Source organism: Calidris pugnax, unplaced genomic scaffold, assembly GCF_001431845.1.
Source record: "Calidris pugnax isolate Ruff unplaced genomic scaffold, ASM143184v1 scaffold341, whole genome shotgun sequence".
In the NCBI taxonomy this organism is placed as follows: Eukaryota; Metazoa; Chordata; class Aves; order Charadriiformes; family Scolopacidae; genus Calidris; species Calidris pugnax.
The window spans coordinates 491,265-512,933 of record NW_015091149.1 but is presented as its reverse complement, the minus strand read 5'-3'; the positions used below and the strand labels follow the sequence as shown (position 1 = coordinate 512,933).

Below are 21,669 nucleotides of genomic sequence, written 5' to 3'. Positions count from 1 at the left end.
CTGTCGGGGCTGCCCGGGAGGCACCGGCAGCGCGGGACCGGCTGGACGCACCAGGCGATAAGAAGAAAAATAATTCTTAGAGGAAAAGCGTGTTTATATGTGGGTTATATCAGCGGGAGCCGCTCCCCGCCGCCGGGAGAGCCCCGGGAAAGGCTGAGCCCGGTCCGGTCCCCCCTCTCCGTGATGCCCGGGGGAGCCGGGGCCGGGCCGTGATCCCCGGGGGCTGCCCCGCAGCGGGGACGGGGGGGGGCGAAGCTGCGGGAAGCGGGGAACGGGGAGGAAAGCGCGGGAGGTGCCAGGAGCCGGGGTCCCGGGAGACCCCCCCCGCCCCGGGGGGAAGCAGATGCTCGGGAACGCTCGGGCCGGTGTCACGGCCGCTCTGGAGCCAAGAGCCTCCGGTGGCCTCGGCGCATCCCGCACCCCCCTGGAAACCGGCCGCAGCCCGGGCAGGGAGCGGTGCCTCGCCGCCCGCCACCCACCGAGTGACCGGACCCCGCACTCCCCGGCCAGCACCGACCCTCCGCCGCCGCCGGGTCCGGTAGCCCAGGCAGGGGAGCGGGTGGCCCTGCCGCAGCCCCGGGGCTGTCGCGGTGACGGCCCCAGCGCAGCGGTGGGTGGAGAGGGGACGGGGGGGAACGGTGAGCCCGGGGGTGCGATGCACACACGGGCACCGGTGGCAGTACCGGGACCGGGGCACGTTTGTGGCGAAGCCACACCAGGTAACCCCATCCTCGGGAGGGCAGAGAGACCCACCGCCGTGCCACCAGCCCCACGGAAAGGACTCGCTCGGCTCTTCCCTCCCCCGAAGGATGCTGGCATTCCTCCTGCCTGCCGGGGTGGCCACCGGGCTGGCAACGGGGACCGGGTGGCCACCGGGATGGCAGCGGGGACCGGGGTGGCGTGGGCCGGGGGGGCTTTGCTGGGCAGGAAGCTTTCTTGACTCCAGGTCTTTGCTTAATGGAGGAGGCTTGAGGTTTCCAGGTGTACGGCCGTTATCTTGGTTTTAGCACTCTCCGGTTGGGCCCCGTCTCCAGGTCCGGTGCGGGAAGGCTCCGGGCGCAGCCAGCGGCAGGAATGCTCTCCGAGGGTGATTTGAAAAGTGTAAGAAAAACAGTCCCGTGTGTTCCTAAGGTTTCTGGGTGTGCTAAAACTAAAATAGAAAATACACCTTGTCCAAGCAGGCAGGGAGGGGATCGGCGTCGGCTCTGCAAGGGTAGTAAAAAGATGCATTTGTGTACACTTCCCCTGGGCACCAGGGCGGAGAGAGATCTCGAAATGGGGATGATATTCCGTGTTCAGCCGTCGTCCGCAACCCTTCCGCGCTGCAGCCTGTCCTACTCGCTGTCACTCTTGTCCACCAGTACCGCGTCGGACTCCTCCGTGATCTCCAGCAGCGTCTGCATCTCAGGGCTCTCCCCACGCAGCAGATCCGAATTCTCTCCCTCCTCTCCACCCACCTCCACCAGCTCCGTAGCTTTCACTTCCACCTCGCCCTCTCTTATCTTCTTGACGTGGAAAGTGAAGGGTGGCACTTTGTAGACGGCTGTCTTGGACCTGGCGTAGATGGTGTGGTCAGGGGTGAAAGACTTCCTCAGCTTGTCCCGAGAGGTCTTCATCTTCTCCCTCCTTTCGTTAGTCACAATCTTGGTGCCCAGTTTGTTCATCCTCTTCTCCAGGTTGTGGCGGGTCTTCTCCAAGTTGTGGCGGGTCTTCTCCAAGTTTTCCTTGGTCTTTAGCTTAGTCTTCTCCATCTTCTCCTTTGAGAATGCCTTCTTAAAGTCATCCACTCTTTTCATGCCGCTTCTTTTGATGCGCTCTGCCCGTGACTCTTCGATAATCTCTTCAATCTCCACCTCTTCATCCGAGGAGAGCTGGACGTGGTCCTCCTCCGCATGGTCCTCGCCCGCGGGCACCTCCTCGCCCTCACCTTCCTTCTCCACCTTTTCGCCCTCCTTCAGAGACTTGCTGATGCTCAGTTTTGACGGGAGCTTCACTTCATCCTGCAAGACACAGAGTGGAGCCAGTGAGACAGACAGACAGACACACAGACACACACACACTCCCACAGCCCCCAACCAGCACTTCAGGAAGAGGCCAGCGCTGAAACTGGAGACTTTTCCCTTTCTCCTGTGTCCCTGTCACAATCCCATCCCCTCCAGTTTCATCTTCATCTTAGGGCCTGGCCACAGCACGTCCCTGCTCCTGGCCCCGCATCCTGCCATGGAGAGGCTCAGGGTGACGTGGTGCCCCTTTGCTCCCCAGTGCCTGCCCACAGCCCTTCTCCTCCCCACCAGCCCTCCCGGGGGTGGTCTTCTCTTGCTGAGACCACTGGCCACCCCCAGCTCTCTGGCCTGGCCAGGGTCTGGCCGGTGGTGGCCCCAGGCACGGCGTGGTGCTGAGCTGCAGATGGCAGCACAGTCCGAAGCTGGGAGTCCGGCCACGGCACCGCTGGCCTCACCGACCCCGGGCTGCACTTGGACTTTCCCAAGGCCTTGCAGGATCCAGATGTGGGGCTGGGACATCTCTTGGGATGCAGGAGGCCACCCTGTTTTTCCCATTTCTCCACTGGGGACTAAGGGAATTTGCCCGAGCCCGTATCCAAAGGCGGCCTCGACTCGCCCAGCTGGGGCTACGAGGTTACGCTGTCCCCCCCCCCGGGGACTGGAGGTGAGTTCATTCAGCTTCTCCACTCTCCCGGGTCAGCCAAGTTGCTGATCCCGGAGGCAGAGGACAAGTGTGTGCCCGGGCGAGGGGCAGAGCTCTGGAGTGGGGTTGGTTTTCAGCTGAGCAGCACATAGTGTGCGTCCCTGCCGCAATGAATCACCCCTCCCTCCCCAGGACAGGCTGGAAATAGCCCATCACTGCACGCAGTGCCACAGCTGTGGGGCTGCAGCCCACGGCTCGGGGATTCACAGAATCACCGAATCTTCTGGGTTGGAAGGGACCTTAAAGATCATCTTGTCCAACCGTCAACCTCACTTTGACAAAAATAAACACCCACACAACAAACAAGGAGCATCATCACTAAACCAGACCTCCCAGCACTACATCAACCCGTCTTTTGAACACCTCCAGGGATGGGGCCTCAACCACCTCCCTGGGCAGCCCATTCCAATGGCTGAGAACCCTTTCAGTGAAAAAATTTTTCCTAATTTCCAGCCTGAACCTCCCCTGGCGCAACTTGAGGCCATTTCCTCTCGTCCTGTCGCCTGTGACTTGAGAAAAGAGACCGACCCCCATCTCTCTACTCCCTCCTTTCAGGGAGTTGGAGAGAGCAATAAGGTCTCCCCTCAGCCTCCTCTTCTCCAGGCTGAACACCCCCAGCTCCCTCAGCCTCTCCTCATAAGACTTATTCTCCAGATCCCTCACCATCTTTGTCGCCCTTCTCTGGACCCGCTCCAGCACCTCAATGTCTTTTTTATGGTAGGGGGCCCAAAACTGGACACAGTACTCAAGGTGAGGCCTCACCAGTGCCGAGTACAGGGGGACAATCACCTTTCAGGCCCTACTCTCTCCAGAGCTGGGCAGGAGCAGCGTGGAGCCGCTGAGATGAGCTGTGTCAGGCAGCAGCAGCACAAGGCAGCGTGGAACGGGCACACAGAGAGCAGAGCTGCTGGATGAGGTTTGGGGAAAGGACAGACAGTGCCATTCCCAGCCCTTGGGAGCAAGGATGGGGATCCCAGTCCAACACTGGTCGGAGCAGGGCCCAAGAAAATCAAGGGGCAGACCCCGGGGAACCGACATGTGGCTCTGGTGACCAAGATGACGGCCACCATCGTGGCTCTGACCTGAGCCCCCGCACAAAGGCAGGACAGGACAGCCCCTCTGCAGACATTGAGCTGCTTGACTCGGCCAGATACACTGTCCCCAGCTCTTCCTCCCCTTTACACCGCTTGAGAACTGGTACAAGCTCATTAAATAGGTGACTCCAGCACAGCTTCGCCTGGAAAAGCGTTGTGCTCGATGGCAAGTCAGCTCTGCAGAGCACAGGGCTCAGTGAAGGTGACACGGGCTGCAGTGGCTGTTTTCACCACTGGCCAGGGCAGGGGTTTTGTGCTGGGTTTTATCCAGAGCAGAGACCTGCACTGGACAAAGCTCTTCACCCTCTGGGTCCCAGCTCAGCTCCCAAATACTTTCTGGAGTTTCAGGAGAGGTGGCCAACACGTGTTTTCTTCATTTGATGAGCCACACCAGGAGAAAACAATACACACGCTCTCCAGAGGACCGGGTCGGTCCAGAACAACCCCCCTTGCTGGGAAGACTGGGATCCTGTTCTCCACAACAACACCTGCTGGAGCAATCCCAGAGAGTCCCGGGGACCCTGCCCCGCTGAGCTGGGAACATCAGGAACTCCGGCTGCTTCCTTCCCTCCAGTCAACACAATGAGCCAGAACAAAGGCATTCCCCCCTCGCCTGGCACGACTGTCACTGGAAACGGGCCATATCCTGCAAACTCAGATACTTATCAGCCCCTCCTGAGCCCCAGAACATGTGTGTGCAGAAAGAAACACCGCCTCAAAAACTCCACATAAATAACCTCCTTCCCTCGTCTTGCACCAGCAAATCCATCTTCTGGCTGAATTTTCTGATGAGGCTGAATGTGCTGCAGCAGCAACACACCCATCCGCCCCAGGGAGCGTCCTGCTGCTCTTTCCTCACAGCCGAGAGGACGTGGGGGCAGCGGGTCCCGGGACGTGGGGAGCTGGGGCAGCCCTGTGAAGGTGAGAGTGTGGGTCTCTAATTTCAGTGCATTTCACTGAATTTTAGAGTTGGAAGGGACCATAGAGATCATCTAGTCCAACTCCCCTGCTGAAGCAGGATTGCCTAGAGCTACAGCATGTTACTCAGGAGCATCCAGGTGGGTCTTCAAAATCTCCAAGGAAGGGGACTCCACACCCTCCCTGGGCAGCCTGTTCCAGGGCTCTGCCACCCTCACTGGGAAGAAGTTTCTCCTCATATTTGAGTGGAACCTCTTCTGTTCCAACTTGTGCCCGTTGCCCCTCGTCCTCTCACTGGGAACCACTGACAAGAGTCTGGCTCCCTCCTCCTTCAACCCTCCCTTGAGATATTTGTAGGCATTGATAAGGTCTCCCCTCAGCCTTCTCCTCTCCAGACTAAAGAGTCCCAGCTCTCTCAGTCTCTCCTCATAAGGGAGATGCTCCAATCCTTGAATCATCTTTGTTGCCCTTCGCTGGACTCTTTCTAGTAGTTCCCTGTCCCTCTTGAACTGGGGAGCCCTGACTCCTAATCCTGAGAGCACCATCACCCGCCTGCTTGACCCCGACTCCCCCAGACGGAGGGTCTGTGGGTCACGGCCAGCCCCACGCTGCTGCTGTGCCCCCCACTGCTGCTGTGCCCCCCACGCCATCCCCACAGGCACCGTCCCAGCCCAGCACCGCTCACGGCCCCCAGACTCTGCTCAGGCCTCCCTCAGGAGGCACCGTGGGGCTGGAACAAGGAGGCTCAGATGGACCCGTCCATTCCTGTACGTGACACCCACAACCCCAGCCTCTCCCCTCGAGACTCCTTCCGAGAGCTTTTCTCCAGCTGCGCTTGGAAAACCCTTTGCAGCCCTCACCCGGCCCCTTCCCCGCAGGGTGTACTGGCCACAGGGCTCTCGAGCTGGCCCAGGGCCACCACATGGTGCATCTCTCTCTCTCCTCCGCCTGCTGTAATTCCTGCATTTTTTCCTTCTGACTCCTCTTCAATGGGAATGCTTATCTGGAGCTGCCGATAACCAGCTGGGGGACAGCTGGGGGGGATTTTCGGCACTGTGTGCCCTGGGTCACTCTCCTGCCCACCTGCATCCCGGGAACATTCCCTCTGGATCAGGAGCTTGGGCTGCACAGGACAGTGGGGGCGAGAGCAACTGGCAGCTCTGGCACAGCCCAACGGGGGCGAGTCCGTTCAGCCGAGCATCCCTCGTGTGCAGCTCCCCACGCGTGCCCAGGCACTGCCCAAGTGCCACCAAGGGTCCCCTCCTCCCCACAGGGAGGTGTTTCTCCCATGGGGAAGGGGAGCTGCTGCCTGGCAGGGGCAGAAGGTGCCATAGAGGACACTGGGACCTCGCTGGAATGATCAAGAACCACCCCGGGTCTCGGGATGGCTGTTTTACTGGGAAAACACTGACCCTTGAAGTGGGCAGGTCCAAAAAACCCTGGCTCTTGGCATCGCTGCCCGTTGGGGTGTTCAAACCCTGGCTCCCAGTTGACAGACAGAAACCAGTCCTGTTCTCTGAGCCAGCCCCAGTCCAGCTGGCACAAAGACAGCGAGTAAACAACAATTCTCAGAAGATTTTTATACCAGAAGACTCTTGCCCTGCTCCGTGCCCAAAGCAGAGCTGCCCCCAGCAGAAGGAGCTCCCTGGGGGAAGCTCCCTCCATGGGCAGAGCCCGGGGGTGCCCGGGGGGGTCCTGGCACCCGCACCCAGCGCAGCCAGGTACCAGCTGACGGGTGCTGGGCTGCTCCCTGTCCCTCCTGCTCCAAACAATTCGGAGCTGGGGCAGCCCAGCCTCTGCCTTGCCCACTAAGTGTGCTTTCATCTGGCGTTGTTTTCCAGCCCCGAGTTCCCCCGCAGTGAGTCACGCAGGACGCCCCATGGCCATGGACACACCGCCCCGTTGCTACAACACCCGTAAACACTTCCCCTGAGCTATAAAAGGCCAATGGGACACAGAGCAGGGACACATTCCCAGCCTCCCAGAGCTCTTCAGGCCACTGCAGAATCACCAGCAAAGCCAAGAACCTTCCCAAAAGGCTCCTGGATCGCTCTTGGAGAGGCTCTTATTGTCAGTCAGCGCGTAGAAAACAGTCCCAGAACTCCCAGCCACTCCAGTCTGCAGGTTTAATGGGGGATTTTTCACATGCGCATGCTAATCACATCTGTAATTCATTTGGAGGGGTTATTTTTCCACAACTGCAAGAGCAGGAAGAGTTGAGTTTGGCTGACATGCACCGTAACATGCAGAACACGACCAGCTCACGTCCCCAGCTCTGCTATGACCTGGCCACTGCTGGGTGAGATGGAGCCGCTGCACCCCCTGCCCCACGGCAGCCCCTCCTGCCCCACAGCAGCCCCTCTTCTGCCCACCCGGGGCAGGGCAGACAAGCTCTGGCTTGGGGGGGTGCTGAGGGAGAATTAAAAGCATCTGGGCAGAAGAAGGCTTCTGGGTCAGGTGGAGCCCGGCCAGAGAAGTCCTCTCCTCCCATTGCCCCGATGGCTGCTTTGCTCTGCCAGTGCTCAGAGGATGTTTTTCTGTGCTTCCCCTCTGTCGTGGTGATGGGAAGGACTGGGCCGTTGTACCCGCTCAGCACCCACCACCCACAGAGCTCAGGGAGGTCAGGGTGCCCTGCGCAGCCAAGGGAAGGGCTGCATTTTCTTCTCCAGAGCCTCGTTGGAACAGGCTTTGTCTGCGGAGACTGCAATTGCCATCAGACTCTCTTGCTGTATCACAAAAATCTGCCTTTTTTAAAAAAATCTCGTCAGTCTCCTGAAAAAGGAGAAGTTTTCCCTGGCAGCTTCTCCCAGAGACCCTGATTCTGGGCTGAGCCCACCTTTTCCTGGCTCTGGGGAGCCCTGTCCCCGACCCACAGCCGGTGCCACCCGCCAGCGCTGCCACACACCCACAGCCACACAATTCGAGGAAGGCTGACAGGGCACCGCGCGGTTACCAGCAGCCCTTGTGGCACGAGATAAGCGTTAGATAAACAGCAGCTGAAGTCACCACCGCTCCAGTCTGTGCAGCAGCTCCCAGTGAACAGCACCGGGGGTTGCCATGGCACAGAAACGGGTGCTGCCACCCCCGCCGTTTTATATCACAGTTTGTGTTCTCTACCTATTACATTTTACCTATTTAAAACTCTGGGGCTGTTCAGTATGAGGAAGAGGAGGCTGAGGGGAGACCTCATCACTCTCTACAACTACGTGAAAGGACACTGTAGAGAGGTTGGGGCTGGTCTCTTCTCACAGGTAATTAGTGACAGAACGAGAGGGAACGGCTTCAAGCTCCAACAGGGGAGGTTTAGATTGAACATTAGGAAGGAATTTTTCACCGAAAGAGTGGTGGGGCATTGGAACAGGCTGCCCAGGGAGGGGGGGGAGTCCCCATCCCTGGCTGTGTTTAAGGGCCGTTTAGATGTGGTACTGAGGGATATGGTGTAGGGGAGGACTTTGTAGAGTAGGGGAGATGGTTGGACTCGATGATCCCGAGGGTCTCTTCCAACCTCAATGATTCTATGATTCTATGAAAACAACACCTTCAAACCATTTCGCACACACTTCCACACTGGACCTTACAAGAAGCCTGAGGAGGTAGGGATTATCGGGTCTGTATTTCAGAGGCTCAGAAAACAGGTAGGGTTTGCCCAGTCCCAGCAGATGCCAGCAGAGCCAACTGCTGTGGGCTGGCAGCCCTCCTTGCAAGCCGTGCAGCAATCCCTCCCTCCCGCGTCGCAAGAGGCAGCGCATGACACGTCCTGTAATGCCCGGGAGAAACCCAGGGCTCCTACCATCCTCTCTCTAAGCAGGGCAGGGCAGGCAGCAAGCAGCAAGCGGGTTAGTCAGCAAGCAGGGGCATCTCTGCCAGCTGCAGGATCAGCCGGGCGGGCTGAAGGCTTGCAGCAGCCACAAGCAGGCGGAGAGGCCAAGGCTCTGGGGAATCAGCAGCTCTCGGGGCTCCAGAAGAGGTTCAAAGTGATCTTCAGGGGCTCCTCCTTGCTGAAACCCCGAGCTGCTGCCTCCTGGCGTGTCTTCTGCTGCCTCGGGCCATGGCACCTTCCGTGGGCAGAGGGAACCACTCCCGGAGACGGCTCAGAGGGCAGTCCCCGGTGAAGCCTCAAAGCGCACCCTCGGGGTCTTCTTGGGCTAAGATGAGGAAAACCGCGTTTCAATGGCTGGCAGAAAGGAAGCAGAATGGAAAAACTTACCTGTCCCCAGGGGAATCTGCTCAGGAACGTCGCCACCAAAGTAATCCGGGTTAGCATGAGAACAGCGGAGAGAAAAGGCACAGGGGCATGATTTAGTAAAGGGAGAAGCCAGGTAGCAAAACCGGACAGAAAAGACAGTCAGCAAAGGTTTATCAGAAGGAAGAGCATCCTTATCTAATTTACAGCAGGTCCTGGGAGATGCAGAGTCCCTTCTGTGGGCTCAGGTTTACACTGAACACTGCCACAGGCTGGGTTCTGCTCTCTTTTCACAGCTCTGAGTGACCGATGTCAGCTCTTCTGGAGGGATCCCTGTTCCAGAGGTGTAGCTGAAAGTGGAGTTTGCTTGTACGTGTAAGGTTCTGAAAAGCTAGTGATTTTAAACCTCTACATATATTAATTCAAACTCACAAACCGGAGAGATGGGAACGGCCGGGTGTGATACCAGACTCCATCCATGGTTTGTTGGTCCTGACCATACCCTAAACCCACACTCGGCAACACCCAGCAGCTCCCAGCCGGCTCTATCAGTGACACCCCAAACACGCTCACACAAAATCAACCCCTCTCTCTGCTCAACACACTCTGAGCACAGGGGGTGGCTACTCAGCACCCCCCAGCATAGAGAATTAACCCCTCCATAGGCAACAGGCATGGCCTCGACTCCTACGTTCCAAAGGTTGGACAGATTTTATCTCCAATAGAGCTAAGAGGTCCATAAAAAGAGAGGCCTCGAGTCCTTAGAGAGAAAACTACTGAGTCCTGCAGTAAGAAGTGACCAAAGGACACTGCTGAGACAAAGGAAAAGATCTAAAATATGAGGGGGAAAAGCAAAATAGGTTGGTATTATTAGGTAAACCTTAAAGGGATAAGCTGCTCCTTCTCAAGTAGTACCTCCCCGATGGGCAGAGGCCCTTCTCCCCTCTGTAATTTTGTGTATTGTGCAATCTTCTTGGCACTTTTTTCTATCAGGTGCATCTGGTTACTCTGTGTCCTGGCAGCTGTGTCCGAAAGGGCTGCATCTCCCTCGTTAGCGGCGTGGTACGGGCACTGGAGCCAGTCCAAACCCCACGGTGAAAAGCAAGGGAGGAGCAGCACGGGGAGGGGGGAGGCTGTGTTTGGAAAGTGCTTCTGCCTCTCGGTGAGTCAGACGAAAGGCAGGGCTGGAGGAAACAGGGAATAAGTAGATGGCAAAGTGAAAAGGCTTTATTTTTTTTTTCCTTTTTTCCCCTCTGACAGCAGAAAAGTTTTGCTCCGACTATCGGTGTTTGTCCAACTGGCTTCACTCTCAGAGCGGCTCCTCCCGGATAAACCTGTCTCAACTGATTAATAACCCCAGAGCTATTTCTGAACAGCAACCAGCAAAGGTGGAGTTTGCATTGACAGATGACATGCAGATAGATCTGTGCTGATACTGCCATTTGCATCCTCACGTAAAGCTATAGACTAAACATCCTGAGAATTTTTATTCTAAATATTTGATTTTCCCCTCACTGACACTGAACATCTTCGTTTCTGGTCTTTGTCTTATCTCACAGCTGGAGAGTGGAGCCACGATTCTTCGGGTGCTTTGTAAGCTGTAGAACATCTTGCAGAATCAAGAGGACGACATACAATCATAGAATCATAGAATCATTGAGGTTGGAAGAGACCCTTGGGATCATCGAGTCCAACCATCTCCCCTACTCTACAAAGTCCTCCCCTACACCATGTCCCTCAGCACTGCATCTAAACGGCCCTTAAACACAGCCAGGGATGGGGACTCCACCCCCTCCCTGGGCAGCCTGTTCCAATGCCCGACCACTCTTTGGGTGAAAAATTCTTTCCTAATGTTCAATCTAAACCTCCCCTGTTGGAGCTTGAAGCCGTTCCCTCTCGTTCTGTCACTAATTACCTGTGAGAAGAGACCAGCACCAACCTCTCTACAGTGTCCTTGCACGTAGTTGTAGAGAGTGATGAGGTCTCCCCTCAGCCTCCTCTTCCTCACACTAAACAGCCCCAACTCCCTCAGTGGCTCCTCATACGATTTGTTTTCCAGCCCCCTCACCAGCTCCGTTGCCCTCCTCTGCACTCGCTCCAGCACCTCCAGATCTCTCTTGGATTGAGGTGCCCAAAACTGGACACAACACTCGAGGTGTGGCCTCACCAGTGCTGAGCACAGGGGCACAATCACCTCCCTACTTCTGCTGGTCACGCTATTTTTGATACAAGCCAGAATGCCATTGGCTTTCTTGGCCACCTGGGCACATTATCCACATTATCCCAAGGTGGATAAAAGAGGGTCGAGCGTGTTGCCGAAAAGCTTATGAGTCATTGCTCTGCTTTACATGGAGACCACACAGTTCCCTGCCCATCACTCATCTGGGCAGTGGGGCAGGAGCAGCTCCAGAAAAGACACCAGAACAGCCCAGTCTGTGCCCGGGTCAGGCAGGACATTCCTCGGGGAGCCGTCAGCGCTGGGCTGAGCGTGGCTCTCACCCCCCGGCACACACCGCCTGTCGGGGCCGGGGCTGGGACGGTGACAGCACCGTGAGTCACCCAGCCCGGTGCCAGCCCCCGGAGAGGGCTGAAGGGCGCAGAGGGACACACGGTGACCGCAGAGCCCTCCCATTTCCATGAACTGGGGGGCAATGGGGATCGTACGCAGGAGAACCACCTGTCCCCCAACGCTCACACCCGCCCAGAGCTCTGCAGGGTTATGACTCTGAGCGGCTTTTACCATCCACCGGCCAAATTCCCATCCGGGGAGAGTAACAGGAATGTGTCTGAGGACTGAGTGCCTTCTGGAGTTCTTTGGTTTCTAATCCCAGACCTGTAAACATGGGTACGTGCAGTCTTGGAGAGAGTTTCCTGCTGCGCGTCCACGATGGGTTAATTACTTTTGCTGAGGGCTCATATCTAGCTTAAGAATGGGAAAATGAGGCACAATCTCACTGGAAACCAGAGCCCTGCAGCCACCCAGCCTGGTGAGCACTGGGAATTCTGCACATCATCGCACTCACAGAATCACAGAATCTTAGTGGTTGGAAGGGACCTCTGAGATCATCGAGTCCAACCACAAAAAAAACCAACAAAAAAAAACCCAACAACAACAACAAAAAAAACCCAAAACAAAACAAACAAAAAAAAACCCAAAACAAAACAAACAAAAAAACCCCAAAACAAAACAAAAAACAAAGCCAAAAACCCACCACACCAAACGCCCACCAAAAACACCGCACCCACCAACTAAACCCCACACTCAACACCTCACCATAAACCAATAACCTTGGGCACTAGAGCATGCCCTGAAGAGCCATGTCTATACGTTTCTTAAATCCCTCCAGGGATGGTGACTCCACCACCTCCCTGGGCAGGCTGTTCCAGTGCAGGGAACTCACGTGAGCAGGGACCCCACCAGCATCACCCAGACACGGGGGATGCTCAGATCCAGGGCTGACGGGCCCAGGGGAGGCCCGAGAGAGAAGTCTGTGATCAGAAGGGATATCGCCCATGGGTTTATTCCCAGGAGCCATGGATCACACCATCTGACCCTATCCCACCTGGCTGAGCAGCCTCTGGCCCTTTGTTCCGTGACAATTCCCTGCTGCACAGCTCCGCGTGTAACTCTACCGCTGAAGGGATTTCAGCAAAGCAGCAGCCCTGGCACCAACTGCTTATAAATAATACCTAGGCCATTAAATATTAATGCACTTGATTCCAGGCACCGACAGAGAAATCCATCCTCCAGAGCTGGCTTTTGGTGGAAAGACTGATAACCTGCACTAAGAAAAGCCCTGGAAGTGAGAGTTAGTAAGTAACATCCTGAAATATTTATAATAACTCACAGCCTCTGGTGAATTATTATCTCGAGACTCTTATAACTCAGTAACGTGCAGAGAATATGAAGGATCCTTTGCACAGGATGTTGCCACGGTGCCCTTATGATGGATGGAGAATCCAGCGCTGCAGCCCAAAGGAACTGGGTTGAATGATATTTCTCTCCATCCCCTGGGATGGCATTTTTTCACCTCTAATTTTGCTACTTCTGTGACCAAAGGCAGGAGCACAGAAGGGAAGATGCAACAGCTGTCTGGGCTGGGCCCCCTCTGTTCCAGCAAAAAAGACAAAGGATCAGAGAGGAACAGCATCAACTCTTAATTAATGGTATCGATATGTATGATTCAGATTTCTTGTGTTTTTTAAAAAAGGCTTCGTGATGAATTCTCTTTGGTCCTCTTTTGAAGAACAGCATAAAATAAAGCAAAAGCAAATCCAGCACCAGAGGAACATTCTGTCCCCCCTGATGACACCAGAGCCTCCCAGGATTCGGCAGGTCATTGACGTACGAACCCACCAGCCAGAAGCTCCCAGTAACTCTCTGCTGAGCCTGGGCTAAAGAATGTTGTGGCTACAAGGGCAGCTGCTTTTGAGTGGATTCACAGCAAAACAAAACCAGCTTGTTATTTTTAAGTATTATTAGAAAATAAATACAAAAGCACTGGCTGCTGCAGCACCAATCTCTGCCGTGACCCCTGGGAAAGCAGACACTGCCCAGTGCCAACCCCCAGCACCATCATTCACATTTTATTTGAAATTTCTATTTCTTTTTTAATGCTTGTCACTGGGCAAGCTCCACTGAACCCAAGGTATGTAACGCACACAGGCTGCTCTCCGGGCCCGCAGATCGCACTGGCTCTCATGAACCCTCTGCTCATTAGGCTCATAAGGTTTTTCTTCCAGAATGATTCATTTGGAAAAAAAAAACATAGCTCGGGGCAGCTGACACGCTGTTTGGGAAGTGGAGAGAGGGTGGGGTGGTTGTGGTATGTGTGCCCTGTGCTCCCTGCCCCGTGCCTCTTAGCAGACCCCCGAGCTCACGTTCCTTTCCACGCTCCCTTTTGAGGGCACAGACCTAAAAATGAGGCACTTTAGGTCTGGCCTCAGAATCTGTCACATCAGTGCGTGGGTTTGAAATTCGTCCCTCCTCCCCATGATCAACAATCTCGTTGCTCTCGTCCGTATAAGGCCCACTCAAGGCACAAAAGCTGAGCTGTGCTATTTATATTTCCTCGTCCAGCCCTACCTACCCCACACATTGTACCGCTGAGATTCCTCTTCTCCCAGCTCTCAGAACCGCCCGGCCCTTCCCAGAGAAACCCCACTTTTCCTGAGGCTGGGAGCAGCAACTGGGGTCATCTGAAGAGCAGAGGAGCCCCCAGGAGCCCCCAGATCTGAGCGTGGGACCGGCAAAGTCCGCTCTCTCCAGCACACCAGGACCAGCTGTCCCTCCTGCTCGCTCCACAGCAGCCTCAGAACAAGCAGAAATTCAGCATTCAATCCCTGTGCTGCCAGCATTTGGGTGTCTGGCTGTAAGAAAATTGGGCATTTGACACTTGCACAAATAAATTTAATTGCTGAAAACTGTTTGGAGGGAAAAAGCCATGCTTCCATCGGCGCTGACACGTGCTGTTCTTCACCCGAGCGCGGCAGGCTCCTGGTCTGAGAGCAGAACCTGCACAGACATCCATTATCTAACCCTCAGCTCCAGTTACCAGCCCCAGTGTCTCATATCCTAAACCCAGGAGGTGTGGGATGAACCCACTTTCATTTGGTTTTATTAACAACCCCTCTCTAACCACGTTTGTTGGTGTCCTAGTTTCCGTGAGAGGCGGGAGCGCGGGGCGGGCAGCACGGTGAGGCCCTGGGGAGCTCCGATCCCGGGGCCGCTCAGAGCTGCACGTACTCACTGGACAGCAGAGATTTACTCACTGGACAGCAGAGATTTTAGGAAGGAGAGTCCCGTTTAGGGTGAGGGTCTGCAGCTCATCAAAAGTCTGGCACCTTTGGTTTCGGTAAACTCATTCCCAAAACAAAACAGTGCGGTAATTTGGAAGGGGGGTGGGGTTTGTTTTTCAAATTTTATTCTCAAGAATTGATCTAATTCCCTCCGTTAAGTCGAGACAAAACCTCTCGCCTCAGCAGAAATCCCACCAGCTCCTGGCAAAATGAGGTGAAGGTGTATGTGAGAGAGGCAGCAAGTAAGAAAGGGCCCACAGGGCTATAAGTGACTGAGAGTAACGTCAACATTCTGCTCAATGCCCCACCCTCAGCTGCCCCCAGGGAAAGTGACTCTCAGTTCTGCACTTTCTCCCCCAGATTTTGGAGCCCCGCGGGCAGATGTGCTTCAGGCTCACCTCGACAGGCCAGGCTTTCCCTGAAGAAAATTTGATTTTCATTTCCTCCTAATCCAACAGCCAGCAAAATCCAGCTCCCACAGGCAGTTTGACCTCTTCTCCCTGCTCTCCTGAAATAGCCCCTCCGTAACTGCCGGAGCCTCGGGATTCAGCTCTGAGAGAATGATCCAACATCTACAACCAGTAAAGAACTGATTTGTCTTTACCTCCTTCTATTCCTTCACACCGCAGAATCAGGCCATATATAACCCCTATCGAGCACGACGACTGTTCCACTCAGATCTCTTGCTTGAAAATACCCACTGCTGGGTTTATGTAATACTTTATGTCTCTTTAGATAAGTTTATCTCTTGTTCTCTAAAAGAAAAGACTAATAAACCTTTGCATTTTTAGTCCCAGCAACTGAAAATGCAATTGCACAGGAAAGTTAATCACAGCTTTCCAAAGGGAGACTTTTCTGAGTGAGAAAGCAGTAATAACGTTGCTCCCCATCAGAGAATTAATTACATTATTAAGACAGTATCTAACACAACCTTCCATAGGTGGTGGCGCCTGAGAAGTGAAACACTGAATTAGACAGGAGTTATTTTGTAATTATTTTTTTAATGCTAGACCCAGTTAGGAAAACACAGTGAATTCTCCTCATTTAAATTCCCAGGGTGGAGCCCCTCATAAAGTTTTGGTTTTATAGACTCTTGAAACATTTTTTTTTTTTTTTAATTTCATGATTATTAATAGGGAAACACAGCAGGATGTTAGTAAACAGGGAACCCAGAGGGAATCAACAAGGCTTCTTGCAACAAACACCACCGTTCAATTCACCCTCGGGTTGATAAATGCTGTTACGATGCCCCCCCACAAGTATCACTCCTTTCTGTGTAGAGTTTTATTCTTAAATTAAGCACCAAACTAAGAGATAATTAGGAGTTTCTCCTGCAAGAGAGACCTTCCCCTGCCGTGGCAGAGTCGGTCACAGGCCCGCACGCCCGCTGCCACCCCTGCCGTGTCCCCAGGGTTTCCATCAGGGCTCAAAAGGCTCCATTTCACACGAAGCAAACCTAGAGAATTTCTCACTTGTGCCCTGGGGCCTCCCAGTCGAATCACACTAAATTCCATGCTGGGAAATTGTTCTGAATTACAAATAATTCTTTTTTTTTTTTTCTCCCCCAACACCTTCACGATTGACAAAACTCCTGCTGCAGCCCCACATCCACGGATTCACCCGGGGGCTGCTCTGTCCCATCCACACCAGAGAGGGTCACTCCTGGCTTCCTGTAGAAGCAGAATTGCCTTTTCATACTCCAGAAAAAAACTCTACTCAATATTCATAAGAAACAGCAAAGCAAAATGACGAGCTCACAAAATGACAACCTGCCAATGTCCAGGATGTCTCCAAAGGACCTAGAAATTTGCCACCATCCCACCTACACCTGTAACCCACAGGAAGGTTATGCTTTAACAATTCCCCTTCAATCTTCTCGTCTGGCAGCGTCTGGTGCTTCTGCAGTACATGCAGAGTTCTATTTTCTTTTTCCATGGATAGACCCACCCTCCCCCAAAAAGCCTGATACAAATAGCTTGTAATAAATATATATATTTATAACTGTTCAGGTTCCTGTCTGTTCTGAATAGGCTTGAGTATTTCAGCCTTTCAGGCATGATAAAACTACAAATGCTTAAGCTCTGAATCAGAGTCACACAGGCCCCCGCAGCCGGGAGATTCCTGAGCCTATTATGAACAGCTCTCCCTTCAAACACTGGAGTAAGAAGCAGTTTCCCTTTTTTTGCTGGTTTTCTTCTCTCTCTTCCTGTGATCGGCACTGGATGAGCCTCTATTTGTCCCTGGCGCTGTCTATTATTAACCCAGAGGCTTCCAACTGAATTGTTAACTATTTCACTCGCTCCTCTCCCAGGGCCCAACATAAGAGCTCACTCTGCTGAGGAAGACCAGCTCCCGACAGGAAAACTCTCTTTCTTCTTGTTTAATATCAAAGGAAAAACCCAACGCTTGGCGCAGGGGTTGAACATCAAGCAAACCAAAGCCGTTACTGAAACCAGACAACGACAACATCCAATACTCCCAGGCTGCAAGAAAAAAGGCCGTGGAAATGTGTACCAGGACGAGGGCAAAGGCAGAGCTGGTGCTAAAGGGGCTGAAGGAGCCGCTGTGTGTTTTCTGTCTGTCCTGGTCGGTGAGATCAACCTCGATGCCGGGGTTACTGCCTCTTGCTATTACCAAATGTATGTCACGAATCTGAAATATTATCGCTCTCCACGTAGCAATACACATGTTGCCTCTCAGTAGAAAAGACGCTGGCAGACGGGCTTACAACACTCCCTTCCAGAACCCCCTGCATTCTTGTTCTTTTTTTAGCTAAGCAGTAAAATCAGGTTATTTTGATACTTCTGCTCCGTTGCAATGAATGCTCGGGGCCATTCTCGCTATCTTTGTTAAAATTCCACAGCAACTCTACCAAACCTTGCCTTAGATCCCACAGAGAATGTTATATCGTGAATGACAGTGCTGCTTGGGACCCGCCCCAGCGTAGACCTCCAGACAGTCGGGGGAGTTTGGGAGAGCAAGGGACCGACCGTGCAGCGTGACAGAACCCTCAGCAAACACAACACCCACTGACAGGACACAGAGGAGTCGTGGAACAGCTCCTTACCTGGTAGATCATGACTTTGAAGTTCCTGCGTTTCAGGAGCTCCGCTTCATTGGCCTCCAGCTTCTTAATCTGCCCAGCTTGCTTCTCCAGGTTCTGCCGAACGGTTTTGACGTTGACGCTCACCTTGCGCACCTTCTCCAGCATCTTGTTGACGGTGTTGCTGGTGGTGGTGTGGGCCTTCGTCAGCTTGGTCAGCTCGCCCTGGATGCTGGTCACTGCGCTGTCCATCTCCTGCTGTCTCTCCTCCAGCTGGGTTTGGGTCAACTGGATCTGATCCACCGCCCCAATGATCTTGTCCAGAAGGGTCAGCACCATCACACCGTTGATCTGGTCCGATTTGATGGGTTCTTCGGTGGCTGGTTCTTCAGAGGCCTCGGAGGCGGTCGGCGGTTCGATAATTTGCAAAGTGGTATCCTCCATAGCGGCTGGGAGTCCTGGCTGGAGCCCGGGGGAAGCTGTCACTGCAGGGAGAGAGAGAGGAGGGAAAACTAAACCCGAGCCTCAGCTAAACTCCGCGCTGGGAGAGACGCCAGGAACGGAGAGCAGAGTGTGGGGAGGTCTGTGCTGAAATTCAAATGGCAGAGCTCCGCAGGGCCGGCCAGTGAAACTGCCCTGCAAAATTTTCCAGGCTCGCAGGGCATTGGCTGACTCCACCTCAGCGACAGAAAAGGAGCCCGCTGCCAAATGCCTGACGACCCACCCTTGCTGGAATGATTAAAATAGTTGGAGGGGAGGCGATGGCTTTGCGTGCAAACACAGGCACAGCTCGGCAAGGAATGCAAAGCTCTGAAACTACAACCGCCTCTTCGTCACCATAACTCTAACGGCACGATAAGTAACGGGAGGAAAAGACAAAAAAACCTTGAGTGAAAAGCTCGGGAAGCTGCTGGGAAGAGAGCAGCCCCATCTGGGCACAGCTGTATACTTTAAAGGAAGGCAGGTTTAAACAACCGCACATGTTAAAGGGCAGCTGGAAAATTCAGATCTTTTGCCAATACTTCACTTTTTTTTTTTTTTTTCTTTTTTTCCAGAACTACAAGAGCCTGATTTTCAATACTTTAAAGAAAGGCAACAATTAGAGTTGAGTAGTTACGGCACATAACTTCTGGATCATAACAACGCAGACTCCCGTGTGTGTGAATGCACACAACAGGCGTACACACGATACACACAGCGTGCACCACGTCTCTACACAGATTTAACACAGAAAGAATAAATATAATTCCCTCCTGAAGTGAAGCACTGGCCACTCCCACCTAAAGCAGCTATCTCGGCTCTGCAGTCCTCCAGCCACAGATAAATCCAGACTTCTAAACACACGACACTCTTCAACGTATGCCCCGCAACACCGTACCTGCAGGCAACGCCCAAATAAATCCTGTTAAATAAGGCTTTATTGGTAAAAAAACCCAACTGTTTCAGAACCTAATAGAGTACACACTGCTTCGGAAAGCATGGGGAAGAAATAATCCTTATTTTGCTACCTTTTGCCCTCAGCATGGACACACAGCCACCCGCAGAGCCCTGCGCAGCGTTGGCGTGAGCCGATGCCCCGTGGCACCACCCCAGCTCCTGCCCCAGGACAGGAATGGGCACAGCAACGGGCAGGAGGAAAATTCAGGTCTTGAGAGTGACCCTGGGTGAGACCCCTCTGCCACTGGCACTGCCTTGGCCAGAGGACACCAATCCCTCCCTGGGCAGAGAGCCCTCCCAGGCTCAGCAGAGGCTGTGGGCAGACTGGGAAGGCTGCAGCTTCCCTCTGGTCCCGTAGCCTTGACAACAAGCGATTCATACTCAGCACATCCTGCCTCCCAAGCCCCCCCCCTTGCCATTTGCCACAGGCTGGCAAATAAAATGAATGTTCTGCAACGCTGGGTCTCTCCCAGCTCCCCGCCAGCCGCGGGACAGCACTGGGAGCGGTGCCTGATTCCCAGCACACAAGCTGGGAAAGCCACGGCGCAGAGATGTGCAGGAACATTGTTTGGTGATGAATGCTCACGACAGTCAGCACTTTCCACGGCCCCGTGCTCTCCACCATGTGACAGCTCGCTTTTCACTGCCGCTCTGCCCGCACTGCGACATTGATCCAGACCTGGGTCCGCTCTGCATCAGTAAATTGTGCTGCGAGGCTTCCACAATAGGTATTATGTCATGTATTAAAAATAGGTTGCTTTTCTATACCCTGTTTTTTCCTGGAGGGACCTTTTTCCTGAGGATTTATTTCCAGTGTTTGCTGCTGATGAGTCAGTTCCATGAAAAAAATCCTGACTCCAGCCAGAGAGTGCTGGGCCTTGCAGCCTTTTCTTGCAGAGGGTATCTGCTTCAGAGTGGATTTCCATGGACATCTCCTGGGAATCCACAGGTTTAGGGCAGGATGCAGGCACAGCAGTGCTCTGTCTAGGTGTGCCATTTATTCCACGTATGAGTCCAATGCAATCTCTGCCTTTGTTTGCCCATTTGGGAATAATTAAAAAAAAAATCAGACTGAGTAGGTCAATCTAGATAGGACCAGACAAAACAAGAGAACAGGAATTGGTATTTGTTCTGGACACCCAGCAGAAGGTGGGAAGGCCGTGCTCAGGGCCTGCTGGGCACACACCCCACGCTAAAATGCGATGAGTAATTTTCTATGTTGGGACTAACTTCATTTCAGCCATTTTCTGGCGAGGAGACGTTCCCGGGAAAGCCAATAGGTGGCAAACGGCAGCCTCCCCTTGGGAGCCTCCACTGCCCTCCCAGGCCAGGGAAATCTCTATCTCCTCCAGTGCGAACTATCTCTGGCTGCTCTCATTGTTTGGTTGGTATATTTTGATCTTTGGCTCTTCCACGCTTGCGCTCTGCATTAGATATTACTGATCCCTCCCATACCCCAGTGATTTTACAGGCCCACTATGAGTTCCATGTATGGACACGGAACAGACAACCCAAACAAAAACGAGCGTGTTTCAGCTTCAAAGCACAACTCTGTCAGACCTACGCAGGACAACAAAGGAATAGAATGTGCAGCATCAGCTTCCACACCAGTCCGTGGAAGTGCCTTGATTAAGGGGAACCACCCAGCCCACTGACTTCTTAACTAGCAAGATGCTGCTCGGGGCTTGCCAGAAACAAGGACTGGCCTTGGCTGGCAGGGCACACACTCTGTGGAACTTCACCAGCTGCAGCTGACACTATTTGTCCCGTCACCTGTAGCTTAAGTATAAAGGAGAAAGAACAGCACCCTCTGTTTTCCAAGGACCTGGGGATAGGTATGGATGAGGAAATGGGCAGTGTGGGTGCAGCTGTCGGTGCTGTGAGCGCATCCCCCAGACCAAGAGAGCTCAGTTTGACAGGCCAGTGCCAGTGCAGTGCATTACTTGGTCACCAAACTAACTGAATGACAAATTAAGACATGTTATTTAGCCTTCTAACTTGCTCCTTTTTCATAATCAATCTGAGAGATGCCAAATACTGGAATAAAAGCAAAACCTGAGAGCGTTAGCAGCCCTGCCACTGCCATCTCCACCCCACAGCACCACTCCCCTCCTGGCTCGTATCAAGAATAGCGTGGCCAGCAGGAGTAGGGAAGTCATCGTGCCTCTGTACTCGGCACTGGTGAGGCCTCACCTCGAGTGCTGTGTTCAGTTTTGGGCCCCTCACTACAGGAAAGACATTGAAGTGCTGGAGTGTGTCCAGAGGAGAGCCACCAAGCTGGTGAGGGGTCTGGAGAACAAGTCCTACGAGGAGAGGCTGAGGGAACTGGGCATGTTTAGTTTGGAGAAGAGGAGGCTGAGGGGAGACCTCATTGCCCCCTACAACTACCTGAAAGGAGGGTGTAGAGAGGCAGGTGTTGGCCTCTTCTCCCAAAGGACGAACGACAAGACCAGAGGAAATGGTCTGAAGTTGGGGCAAGGGAGATTTAG

At 53.8% G+C, this 21,669-nt stretch overlaps 1 protein-coding gene across 1 annotated transcript; it reads right to left on the bottom strand.

Annotated features, from left to right (window-relative positions):
- Positions 1-76: 76 nt before the first annotated feature.
- Positions 77-18,453, bottom strand: PTRF (polymerase I and transcript release factor). The gene is made up of 2 exons (XM_014959170.1): positions 17,768-18,453; positions 77-2,000 (listed from the first exon to the last, which is right to left on the bottom strand). The coding sequence occupies exons 1-2, from the start codon at positions 18,185-18,187 to the stop codon at positions 1,335-1,337; spliced, it is 1,086 nt and encodes a 361-aa protein (XP_014814656.1). The 5' UTR covers positions 18,188-18,453; the 3' UTR covers positions 77-1,334.
- Positions 18,454-21,669: the final 3,216 nt, after the last annotated feature.

Bases quoted from the DNA above. Each gene is read 5' to 3' on its own strand.
- PTRF (XM_014959170.1), bottom strand. From the start codon at position 18,187: ATGGAGGATACCACTTTGCAAATTATCGAACCGCCGACCGCCTCCGAG. The intron at 2,001-17,767 runs GTAAGGAGCTGT...TGTGTCTTGCAG, and splicing joins TCAAAGTCATGATCTACCAG to GATGAAGTGAAGCTCCCGTC.